The 11,778-nt window shown below is 37.7% G+C and overlaps 1 protein-coding gene across 2 annotated transcripts; it reads right to left on the bottom strand.

The window, feature by feature from the left end:
• Positions 1-529: 529 nt before the first annotated feature.
• LOC106914606 (uncharacterized) lies at positions 530-10,614 on the bottom strand. Of its 2 annotated transcripts, none has more exons than XM_014981498.2 (10): positions 10,515-10,614; positions 7,142-8,506; positions 6,247-6,308; positions 5,348-5,386; positions 4,263-5,253; positions 3,632-3,693; positions 2,640-2,678; positions 2,406-2,552; positions 2,096-2,331; positions 530-738 (listed from the first exon to the last, which is right to left on the bottom strand). In XM_014981498.2, the coding sequence occupies exons 2-10, from the start codon at positions 8,432-8,434 to the stop codon at positions 587-589; spliced, it is 3,021 nt and encodes a 1,006-aa protein (XP_014836984.2). In that variant the 5' UTR covers positions 8,435-8,506; positions 10,515-10,614; the 3' UTR covers positions 530-586. The 2 variants fall into 2 exon arrangements, with proteins under 2 accessions (XP_014836984.2, XP_014836985.2); XM_014981499.2 differs by lacking the exon at positions 10,515-10,614 and adding an exon at positions 10,326-10,507.
• Positions 10,615-11,778: the final 1,164 nt, after the last annotated feature.

The raw sequence follows: 11,778 nt of genomic DNA, 5'->3' as shown, positions 1-11,778 counted from the left end.
TGAGCAGGATGTATACAAGGGTAATTGACAGCACTAACACCCTCCTCCTGGCTCTGATTGGTTGTTTGTGACTGAGAGCAGTACATTTGTTCAGATGACATCAGGTCTATAGGGAGAAGGCAGAGGAGCTTTATTTTTCACATATTACTTGTTTCTTATCATACTGTCATGACAGTTTCAACAAATATGTAAAAATCCTATATATATATATTTTTTAAATGAAAGTTACATACTGCAGCTTTAATGGAGGAATGTTGTTGAAAGGAGCTTCTTAAAGAGACAGAGGCCCAATTTCAAGGTGTTAAATAACGTCAAATTTCTTTTAAGTAATGTTTGACATACAGAGAATTTTTATAATAATTGAAGGTAACATAATTACTTGATTGTGCTTTAAAATGACACTAAGTGGATAGATAACGCATATTAGCCCTTTAATAATATATTTTCTCATGTTTTTCATTTGCTCAGAGCAGTTTATTGTTGCTTCAGTGGTGAATAACCTCTAGTGAGCATCAAGGTGACACCAAAATCCTTTCACACATATATTTTATTAAACTCTTTGTTATAAAACACAACAATAACTGTATTAATCCTTCCCCTCAGCAGCGACAACAGATCTGCCAGCACTGTTCTTCCTCCCTTTAATATGCGGCTCCGTGTCCAGCTCCTTTGCATGCTCCAGCTTGGCGTCACTGCAGGATGGTGAAGAGTATGTCGAACAAATCCTGTCAAGCGCCGCTTTTAAAAAAGATTTTAAGCAAGAAGGACAAAGAAAAACAAAGAAACAGTCACAATTCTCATTTTCACAAAGTCCCTCCTTCTGTTCCACTTCAACCAATTAAATTCAAGCAATTATCTGATTTTTTTTTGTAGCAGAAAGCAGGAAACATAATCGCCCAGTATCCAAGAGCAACTAAGGGAAACTTAGTCCTCTGCACACGCATACAAGTGGTAGCAAACTTGTTCAACTGACAGTGAAGATATATTTTATTTTCTAGTTCTTTGGTGCCCCCCTCTTTTCTGATGCTGCCCTGGGCAACTGCCCACATCAAAAACAGCCAATGTATGCCTGTTTTCAAAAAATGTCAGCGAAAATGTTTTGTTGTCTCAAGCCAAACATGGCTTAAGATTCTAATTTTTCCAGGTTTTTATATTCAGGTTTCGAGGAAGCCGTTTTGTTTTACATGTTAATTTAGAAATGTCCATTAATTTCCTATGAAACTTTTGCACTGAGGCGACTTGTCCTCATCCAGCCGAGTAACCGGTCTAATTTGTTATGAGAAATTTTGAGCTCATGCACATAAATGTGCAGATGCATTTTCAACACAAGAAAGCTGAAAATGTTCAACTTTTGTTGCTGTCGCGGGAAACTTTCTCATTCGTCGCTTCCCATGTGACCTAAGTAACATTCTGCGAGTGAGAGGCTTTTAGGTCAAAACAGGCAAACTAGTTACATTTAATCAGATTTACTTGAATAATTTTGGGGACAAAAATACTTTTAGGAGTATTTTTACTAAATTGTACCTTTTACTTATGACGTATTGCTACTTTTCCTTGAGTAAAATTTCAGGTTTTTCTACCCACTGAATGAAAAACAAACATGTTTTAACCAGAAATTGACGAGCCACAGACACACCTGCAGATTTTATTAAAATCTGATAAGTTCTGAATTGAAAAAAAAAAAAAAAAAAAAAAAAAAAAAAAGATTTTGAAAAATGTTTCTTTTGTCTGATTTTGTTATTCCATAATTATGGTATTTGTATTAATTAACTTTATGTTTTGGTCTGTCTGATGGTGTAATTTTAAAATATGAAATTACTGATAACCTGATAAGTTACTCAGTACTTGAAGAAACTTTTTACCAAATACTTTATTACTCTTACTTGAATAATTTCTTCGATGGGTACTTTTTACTTTTACTTGAGTAAAAATATGTTGAAGTGGTGCTGCTTCAACATATTTTAAATTTTTAGCTACTCTACCCACCTCTGAAAGTAGGTGATTAATCTGCATTATGTAATATTAACGAATTAAACTTTTTATGTTGACAACCTTACAAATAAAACTTATTTTCTTTGCTGTCCTGGTAAAATACCTGATTTTTGTAGAAGATTCCCTCCCCGTGATTTCTCACAACGAGGACCAGAACTCTCTTTGGACAATCGGCTCTTGTGGTCCAGCTTCTGTTTTTCGTTGCTCCGTCTGGGTGATGAAGACGGTTTCCCGTCTTTCCTCCCAGAGGACGACCGTCTCTCATGACTCCCTGAATGTGAGCGGCAGGGAAGGGTGGACGGCTTTTTGAGACGTGGCGACCAAGATGGAGATCGAGACCTAACAGAGAAGCAGAATGTGGCTTAGGCGGATTTATTTATGATAAACTGTTTCTCCTTTTTCTCCTGACAAACCTGCGGGTGTATCTATGGTCATAAGGTGATCTGGACCGGGAGCGGGACCGAGAGCTGCTCCTTCGACCCGCTGAGCCGTAATACTGCTGGAGGTTGCTGTCGTCATGCCGATGGAACGGTAATGTCGATGGACTTTCAGCTTCAGCGCTAAAATTATAACAATGTTGATTTAAAACAAAACTGGAAATCAAAGGATTCAAAGTTTACTTCTTGTTTTAAGTGGAGGGATTTTACCTGAGGATTGGTAGAACATCTCCATCCCAATGTGGATATCTGTGGAACAAGGAGGAGAAAAACAAAACATCAGAAGTTCTTCTTCTTTCCTAACAATGTTCGTTCGATCCATGAGTTACTAGAGGAGACAGCTAAGATGCTCTAGCTTAGCATAAACAGCTGTTTCCTATGTGAATGGATTTGGGCCACTAAGCCCTCCTGCTGTCTTGTTACCCTGTTCGCGTTCTGGTACAATTTTACTAGTTTTTGTGTGTGTGTGATTTTGGGAACTGACGGTCTGACGGGTCAATCTCCCCTCCAGCTGCCCGACCGCAACATCTACCGCGCTCCTTTTGAGCATCAAGACCATGGAAGGGTTAAAAAACAAAAGAAAGATGTATTTTTTCAACAAAAATGTGAGAAAGAAGTCAGAATTAAATTTTTAATCTGAGAAATTTGATTTAAAAGTGAAGATTCCCTTATTAATCTGAAATGTCGACTTTCATCTGAGAATTCTGACTTTTCTCTGACAATTTTGGCTTTAATTTGAAAATTCTGACTGCAATCTTAGAATTCTGACTTTATTTTTAGAATTTCAACATTTCATTTTAATTTGACAATTCTGAGTTTAATAAAAAAAAATTCTAACAGTCTGAGATTTCTGACTTTTCTTTACAAATTCTGGCTAATTTTGAGAATTCTTACTGTTCTGTGATACTTTTGAAGGTAATTTCAGACTTCCGACTTTAATTCCAGAATTGTTTACTTTAATCCAGCCAATTCAGAAAAAAATAAAAAAGTCTGGTAATCTTACATAACCTAAAACAGAAACTTTTGTTTAATTATTAATGTCAAACAGTGAGAAAAACTATTTTTGTGCCTTTTTATATATTAAGTATCTGAGTTCAACAGTTCATTTGGTTTGAAACACCTGAAATGCATGAAGAAACGAAGAACAGTTAAACTACAGATATTCTTATTTATTTTAAGAAAGAGTTTAGTAGAGGACCTACTGTGTCCGCAGGATTGTGCAGCTCTCCAGGTGAAAGCTGGAGTTCTGGTGTGACAGCCAGTCCTGGGAGCCAGAACAACAGCATATTCACAAATATTCAACCTAAATCAAAATCAGTCATCTGACACTTTTTAAACACAGTGAGATTTTGATACTGCAGTGCTTTAGATATTAAACTATTCACATTCCTTGTCGGTTTTCTACGTTTTGTCAAAAAGACAAGCACGTATACTTTATAAATGTTTATCTATTTGTTCAACCTCTCTGTCAGTCCACACAAATGGATGTCCTGGCGCCATGTTTAATTCCCAACAGGAAGTCGTTGTTTTGAAGGATTGTGATTGGTTAGTAGAGGTTTTATCTTTTCCCTACACTGCCCCCTATGGGTGTGGCATGTTTAAAACATCGCCCAGTAATGTAATTCATCGGGTTCAAGTGGGTAATATATTTTTGGAAAGATTTTTGCCGTATCGCTATGGCGCTGGCCGCCATCTTGTCTTCTGTGTTGTTTCGTGTTGCTAGGATACGAACAGTCATTGCCGTTCTCAGCTCTCGTTGCTTGTTCAATGAAAAACTCAACAATAAATGTTCTAAAGCTTTGCTAACTTCAGACGAAGCTAACGTCCACTCACCTCCATGTGGAAGCACTTCTTGTTGCAGATGGAGCAGGTGTGCGGGAACCTCGTCGGCGCGGCTCCTATATAGTCTTTAATCATGGCAAGTGTTGGCAGATGGTTGGAAGTAACGGTCTTAACAGGCGGTACTTTGACCGGAGACAGTTTTGCATATGAAACGCCACACGGCAAAGCTTTCCTAGTTGTACATGTTGCTTTAATGTTATGCTTCAGTTTATCTTTCTTCTTCAAGTCTTGCACTCTTTTTTCTTTACCTTTAACCTTTGAACTGCTGGGTTTTTTGGATTTGGACGTCAGCTTCAGAGATGGTTGAGGAGTAACTCTTAGAGACTTGGGCGGCTGGATGTCTTTCTGTGTTGGTTTGTCGCATTCTTCCAGTGGTGACTCCTTCCTACCAGCGGGCCTTGGATCATCCTCAGTGGTCGTTTCTATCGAGTCGCTAACAGTAACATAGTTAGCAGAATGTCTGTAGTCAATCCCTTTAACTGGCTTCAGAGGACCAGGAGGCGTTTTATCCGGACCTCCAGGTTCGTCGGTTTTGGGTTCGGGAGGGTTTTCTGCAGCTCGTTTCTTCTTCCGCAGGAAAATCTCACGTAAAACCAGATGTAGATTTTCAAAAGTCAGCTGATCCTCGGGGTATGACTCTAGTTCTTTTAGGTCCTCTTTGTCCAGTCCAAACATGTTTAGGACTTCGGCGGCTGATTCTGGAGTATACCTGGCAGGAGTTTCTGGTTCTGGATCAGCTTTCTCCCCCACAGACGGGTCGGTTCTGGATCGCTGCTCTCCTTTTTCCCCAGAGGAGCTGACCGTGCTGGACCTGCGCCGTTTTCCCGTCGGCCTTTGATTAGGCCCTGGACTTCGGGAGTGAGATCGTGATCTTCGACTCTGGTGATGCCGCAGGTTGTTGGACTCGTTGTTGCGACTATCAGCTTTTATTTTTTGCTTTTTCAAACTCTTAGTATCTATGAGTGACTTTTTATCTTTTTTTCTTTCACAAAAAATAAGAAAAAGGAAACAGAAATGAGGATCAGATCAGTAAAAATTGCAATCTGCTGTCGATTGCTTTTGTCTCAGAAGTTTACCTGGGAAGTGGTTGGATCTTAGCAACCCACTCAGGATATCTGTGGAACCAAAAATACTAAATCAAGGAAGAACCATAAAGAACACATTACAAAACAATTCAACTCCTAAATCTAAAAGTAAAACTGCCTACAAAAAAATTTACCAGTTGGATGTTTTACCATATTTATTACTTTTAAAAGTCAATAATAATCTACAAAATGTGGATTTTTTTTTTACCGTAAACAGGGTTAATACTATGGATGAAATTTATAAGTTAAGACTTAACTGAGTTAATCTAAAGTTGATTAAGCCTATAAATCGACCAAGGATTAATTGATAAGCAGCCATTTTTCTTTAAATCTGTAGGTTTCTCATCTTTTCATAACAAAGGGTTACATTTTCATAATATGCTGAAGAAATTGTTAAAATGTATTTATGTTTCTTATAAATATATCTGAACCTGTTTCAAACAAGAAACAGAAAAATATTTTAACAATTTCTTGAATTAACTCCGTATTCTCTTCAGGAATAATAAACAATTTGTCATTTTGAATTAAATTGAAAACCTAAGGAGTTTATCGAGTGTTTATATTTCCAAACAAAACCGCATAACGTGCATTTTGCTCCGTTTGAACCGTTTCTCTCTCCATCTTTGCTTCTGTATCAACGGCTGACCAGCGACGCCCTCTGCTGGATGGCGGACGAACTACAACACTAAAAGACTGGTCGACTGCTGCTCATGGTTGATTTGTACAAGTAATAAAAATGGTAAAAACATCCAAGAAGGTGAATAGTTTTTATAGGCACTGTATGACAATCTCCAGGGAAAGGAGGAAGTAACAACAGGTTGTCTACCAGTAAATTAACCAAGTATGAGTTCAGATAAAAGTGTCTGAAGGAGAACCAAGTAAAAACTGACTTCAGCTGCAGGAGTATCCGGTTCCCAACGTGGTTCATTTCATTCAGGTGGAGGAGCCAAAGCTTGTAGAGAGAAAAACAACAAAACATTTAAAATGATTTTAATTCCTAAAGACCAGTAAAGAATGTCACCAATCAAAGGGAATAAAATTGAGTGAAATTGGACATTTGGAGTTAAACTCATTTCCTGTCAGCAAAGGATTGATCAGGACTGTAATCCTAAATTAATAATTTTATCTCATTATTTCTCCACTAATGAAAATATTTTCCAAATTAAAAGAGAATAAAGTCATAATATTATGACAATAAAGTTGAAATAATACGAGACTAAAATCGTACTTAAACTTTGTTGTACAATTTCTTTCTTGTAATATTATGAATTTTATTCATTTAATATGACTTTATTCTCATAATAGTGTTACTTTATTCTGACTACTATATTATGACTATTATTCTCATATTTTAATTTTATTCTTGTAATATTATGACTTTATTCTTTTAAAATTTTGACTTTATTCTGGTAATATTGAGTTTATTCCTGTACGATTTCTGACTTGTGTTGTTATAACTTCCTTCGTAACATTATGACTATTATCCTTGTAATTTCATGACTTTATTTTATTAATAGTTTTTGTTCTTGTACCATTTTTTTCTTTAATAGTCAAATATTTATATGGATATTTTTATCCATAGAAAATCAGGCTTTTATTTTTTTTACATTTTGTACAATAATCGCTACTTCTGATAACCCTTTGTGTTGGAATACATCAATCATAATAAATAGAAAAAATGAATTAAATTAACTTAATATAAAATGTATTAATTGAACTTAAATGATTCAAATCAATTAATTAATCCAGTGCAGCAGCAGAAGGTAGTTTAAGTTAAATTCTTACCCCCGGCCTCGGACAGGTTACACCGCACAGGGAACACCGGTGGGGAAACAACCTCGGCGTGACGCCATTATAGTCTTCGATCATGGCCAGCGTCGGCTGCTTGCCCTCCGACATTTTCATTTGCTTCAACACCCACTCCCGGACTATCGAAGGCAGTTTGCTTAAAATCGACATCTGGGCTTTGCACTTTTTGCCGAGTGGCGCTTTGACAGAAGAACCTTTCTGGGTCTTTTTCGCCGCCTTGTTCTGTCGACGCTCGTCCAGCTTCAGTTCTGATTTCCGTTTCACGTTTTTCTGCTGCTTTGGCTTCTGGTTTTCAGTTCTTTTCTGTTTGCTTTCAGTGTTACTGTTAGAAATTATTTTATGTGTGGCAGATATTGCGTCCTTTAATCGCTCAGGTGGGTCACTAGCTGTCTTCTCTGAGGCTAACACAGTTGTACTTTCTTTATCCGGTGGTAGCTCATCTACAATCCGACTGTTGTTTCTTGTAGCCAAAAATGTCTTCTCTGAGTCTAACACCGATATACTTTCTTTATCTAGTGGTAACTCATCTACAACCCGACCGTTGTTGTTCTTTTCTACACCCACATAGCTAGAGACCCTCACTTTGCTTGGCTTCAGGATACTTTTTAGTTTAGGTTGGGGTTCAGAAGACTTTCCTTTTATTTCCGTCTTGCTAAAAATCTGATGTAAGACGCAGGACAGCCTTGCAGGATTGACCTGCTTCAAAATGTGAGGGTCGAGTTTTTTCAATCCGTCTTCGAGGCCGAAGCTCTGAAGAATCGCAGCGACTGGTTCTCTGGTATGTTTTAGCTGACTGATCTCAGACGACACAACAAATCTGCCTGGAACTGGGTTTTCATCGTCTCCTAACCCTGGAATGGATGGCGTGTCGTCTTTCTGTCCACCAGACAAAGCCTCCAGGCTGCCATCAGAACCGGACGGAAACTCTGCTGGATTGTTGTTAGTATTTGGTTTGAAGATGGGAAGCCAGTCCAAGGAGAAATCACCAAAATCAGGAGCTACACGGGATGTTGACGGCCTTGCAGAGGAGGAAGGAAATTCATTTATTTCGCTAAAGAAAGTCTTCCAGTTCATACCCCGATGTTCCACACATCTGACACGGTCTACCAACTTATTATTATCCAACTCAGATGTGTTTTGAGCTGGCAGGTAGTGGGCAAGACATGAAGATCCAGGAATAGTCAACTTGGATGCAGGTCCAGGATTAGAAAATCCCTTGGGAAGTTTTTTCGCTGGCGGCCCATTCTGGTTCCGGGTGGATTGAGACATGATGTAAGCAAACTCCAGATCTTCAAGTTCTTCCAAACGAGATCAATCCGGAGAGAAACACACTCATTAGGCCTAAAATCAAAAGAAAAGAAAACATACAAGTCAAAATGAGAGCGAAAAGGTGTTGGAGAAAACTTTCAGTTTGACGGAGAGTCAAAGTTTCAAGGAACAAATACTTTACTGAACATCTACAGATGGAGAAACACACCTGACAATGTCAGAGTGAGCTCCCACTTGGATGAGGAGACATCCTCTCTTTGTGCAGCTCTTGTCACGTCACACACGCAGGAGTGAATGGAAACGGTTGCAAAACATCAACATGTCAACCAACTCTGAGAACTTTCTGACAACCAAGTTCTTATTCCAAGAAACTGAAAGGTGTGATGTGCCTCATATGCATCGGAGATGTATCTATAGGTTAATCACTGCATATCCTGCAAGGGTGGGTGTCAATATTTTCTCTATGATCAGCAAATGGTCTAGCTGATGTCTTTATTCTCTATTCATAGGTGCTAAAAACTGACCTTTAACTGAGACATCCCAGGACTTTAAGAGTCTCAGGGTAGCTTCCTATGTTAAAACTAAGCAAAATGAACATATTAAAAAGTATTTGCACCCTCATAAAAGTTTGGCACCCTGGTCAATTTTGATGCGTATGAGGTCAGGAACATCAGGGAGTGGTCAGAAATGATTTTAATTCAACAAAGGCAGGCTTGTCACAACAGCAAATTCCGCTGGACGATAAATTGTCCCAGAAATTATTGCGATAAATGATAATGTTGTTGTTTTGAGACCATTTTCAAGTAATATAACGGTAGTAGAATAATAATCCAAAAACATATCCTAAAATATTAACAAACTTTAAATTCTAATGAATATTTAACACTGCACTAGAAGACATTTTAACTATCCAAAATAAATGAACAAAATAACAGAAACAACAAATAAAATGAATTATGAAGACTGTAAACAAATTTGTCACCTAGTTTTGGGTAGAAACATGGAAAATAGAAAAACAACAAACCATTGAAATTAGGGACTTGTTTTAATTTATCATGCAATTAATTAATCTTCCACAAACTCTCACATGGTGCTTCACTTTCAACCACCCTTCCTCCTTCCACTCAACTTTCACCTTAGTACACTTGAATGAAACACAAAATGAACAGCAAGCTTCTAGGAATAAACGTTTGTGGGCACAACATGACATTTCTGCAATAAAACTCCCATTTTATTATTTTATACTATATTTTGATTTTCTGATTAACTGAATTTATGATTTCTAATCAGCTGTAAGCTGAAAATCATCAAAATGAAACAGACATAAACATGGGAAATATAGTAATAAATGCGCACTTTTTGAATTACCGAAATAACTTTTCTAACTATTTGAGATACAGCTTTATATAACTTTCATTATATTAAATAATAATAATACGGTGCAAGTTAATGACTCAATGCAATTCGCCTGTTTCCTTTGATAGAAAACTTTTGTTTTTTTCTCAATTTAAAACAATAAAATTAACTTTACTCAATTGTTTGATAACTAGATGGTTGTTTATAATGTGTATTTTTTATTAGATGTGTTGTGAATTATTGTATTATAAATAAAATCCATTGAATTAACGCTCAGAAATTTACACGTAAAACCTAACTACCAGTTTAGCGGAAGTAACACCGATCTCGTGTTGATAACAGATTAATTTCTGACGATAAATGCAACACTTTATTGTTCACAATGACCTCAAAACACTACTTTGCTCAAACAATCTGCAAAATCCCTTCCAGTTAATACGAAGGACAAAAAACATCATGTCAGAAAGAGGACTTATCATAAGTCAGAATCAACTAATTCGGCAAAACAGACGAAAAACTTCAAAATTAAAGTTACCATTTTAGCATTGCTTCCTTCAGTGATGTTAGCAGGTTCAAGCTAAGAAGCTATCGCTGCTTACGGTAAACCGTTAGTAACGTCCCGGTAAAATTAACAGACGTTAGCAGGAAATTCTTGCGGAGGTATCATTGTTCTATCGTTCACTTTGCAATCTACCGGGCTTTGCTGTGCTGATAACATGTTTACCTTAAACGGCGGAGCCTGGAGAGCGTCAGCGGTTCTTCTTCTTCTTCTTCACCTCCCAGTTTGACTCCGAATTACTGCCGCCTGCTGGCCGGGAGAACAGCTGCGGTCAGAGACTGGAGTTGGAGGGATGATTCTCGGAACTGATCGGAGGAAACTCATGGTGCCAAGTCGGGATTCGAACCAAAGACCTTCTTGCTGCAAAGCAACAGTGCTTGATTTTGATATTGATTAAATATTTGTGACTATATAATGAAGCTAAGTTTGTTTCACATAGTTAAAATTGAACATATAAAGGTGTAATTCGATCATTTTTTTATGGTGGTTCTGTGTAATTATTCAGAAATAGGACTTCGTCTGATGCCTCACCCTAGGTCTCATTCCATGTCATTGGTTATTTTCTCGAACTAGCAATGAATAGCAGCAATATTTTTGATACTTAAGTGCTTCCGTGAGCAGGTAAGGATATATATGTGCTGTATAAAATGTTAATTACATTTTTTACACAAAATCATTCTAAAATCAAAATAAGATTTTAGTCTTATTTTGTGCTCCTTTCAGAAATTTTAGTCTTATTTTGTGCTCCTTTCAGAAATTTTAGTCTTATTTTGTGCTCCTTTCAGAAATTTTAGTCTTATTTTGTGCTCCTTTCAGAATTAGCAGTTGTAGAGCCTTTTGTCACTTTAAAGCTAAATAAACTGCTGCTGGCCACGCCCCTCCGACCCTGAATCAGACTCAGAAGCAGAAGTAAAGACTCATGAACAACTATTAAGAATGTAGCAAGAGATTTCTGAATGGTAAGTCAATAACAAAACACTTATTTTATAGCACCCGTTGAATACAGCGGTAAAACCTGTTAGCTAGCTCGCTGCTCATGTGGGTGGCGCTCCGCGTGGGTTGCTAAGTGACGGACTGGGCTCGTCTGGCGTTGCTAGGTAACGGGCAGTGCCCAGCCACTGCGACTTGATAATCAGAAGGTTTTCAAAACGACCTGTTGTCCAGCCCTCTAAAAATATAAAATTATTACCATAAAACAGCAGTATTTTGTTTGTATTTTTTGTGCTTGGCTTGTTTGTAGAAACAGGAGAGACCCAAGTGGAAGCACAAAAAGTGAATTTTGCACAAGTGGTCCTCGCTAAACAACAAGGTACAATGTAGGGTCAACATACTGAGCTTTATCCCCCCACTCTAAAGTTAGCAAACTTCCCACCAGGACACACACACACACACACGCACGCGCACACACACACACACGCACACACACACA

This window comes from Poecilia mexicana, unplaced genomic scaffold, assembly GCF_051168715.1.
Source record: "Poecilia mexicana isolate PSO_F unplaced genomic scaffold, ASM5116871v1 scaffold_18, whole genome shotgun sequence".
NCBI lineage: Eukaryota > Metazoa > Chordata > Actinopteri > Cyprinodontiformes > Poeciliidae > Poecilia > Poecilia mexicana.
This window is presented reverse-complemented; position numbering and strand designations above follow the sequence as displayed.

Excerpts from the sequence above, each read along its gene's own strand:
- LOC106914606 (XM_014981498.2), bottom strand. The coding sequence starts at position 8,434 with ATGTCTCAATCCACCCGGAACCAGAATGGGCCGCCAGCGAAAAAACTT. Across the intron at positions 5,254-5,347 it reads AAGATCCAACCACTTCCCAG|AAAAAAAGATAAAAAGTCAC; the intron begins GTAAACTTCTGA and ends TTTTTGTGAAAG. Across the intron at positions 2,679-3,631 it reads TGCACAATCCTGCGGACACA|ATATCCACATTGGGATGGAG; the intron begins GTAGGTCCTCTA and ends CTTGTTCCACAG.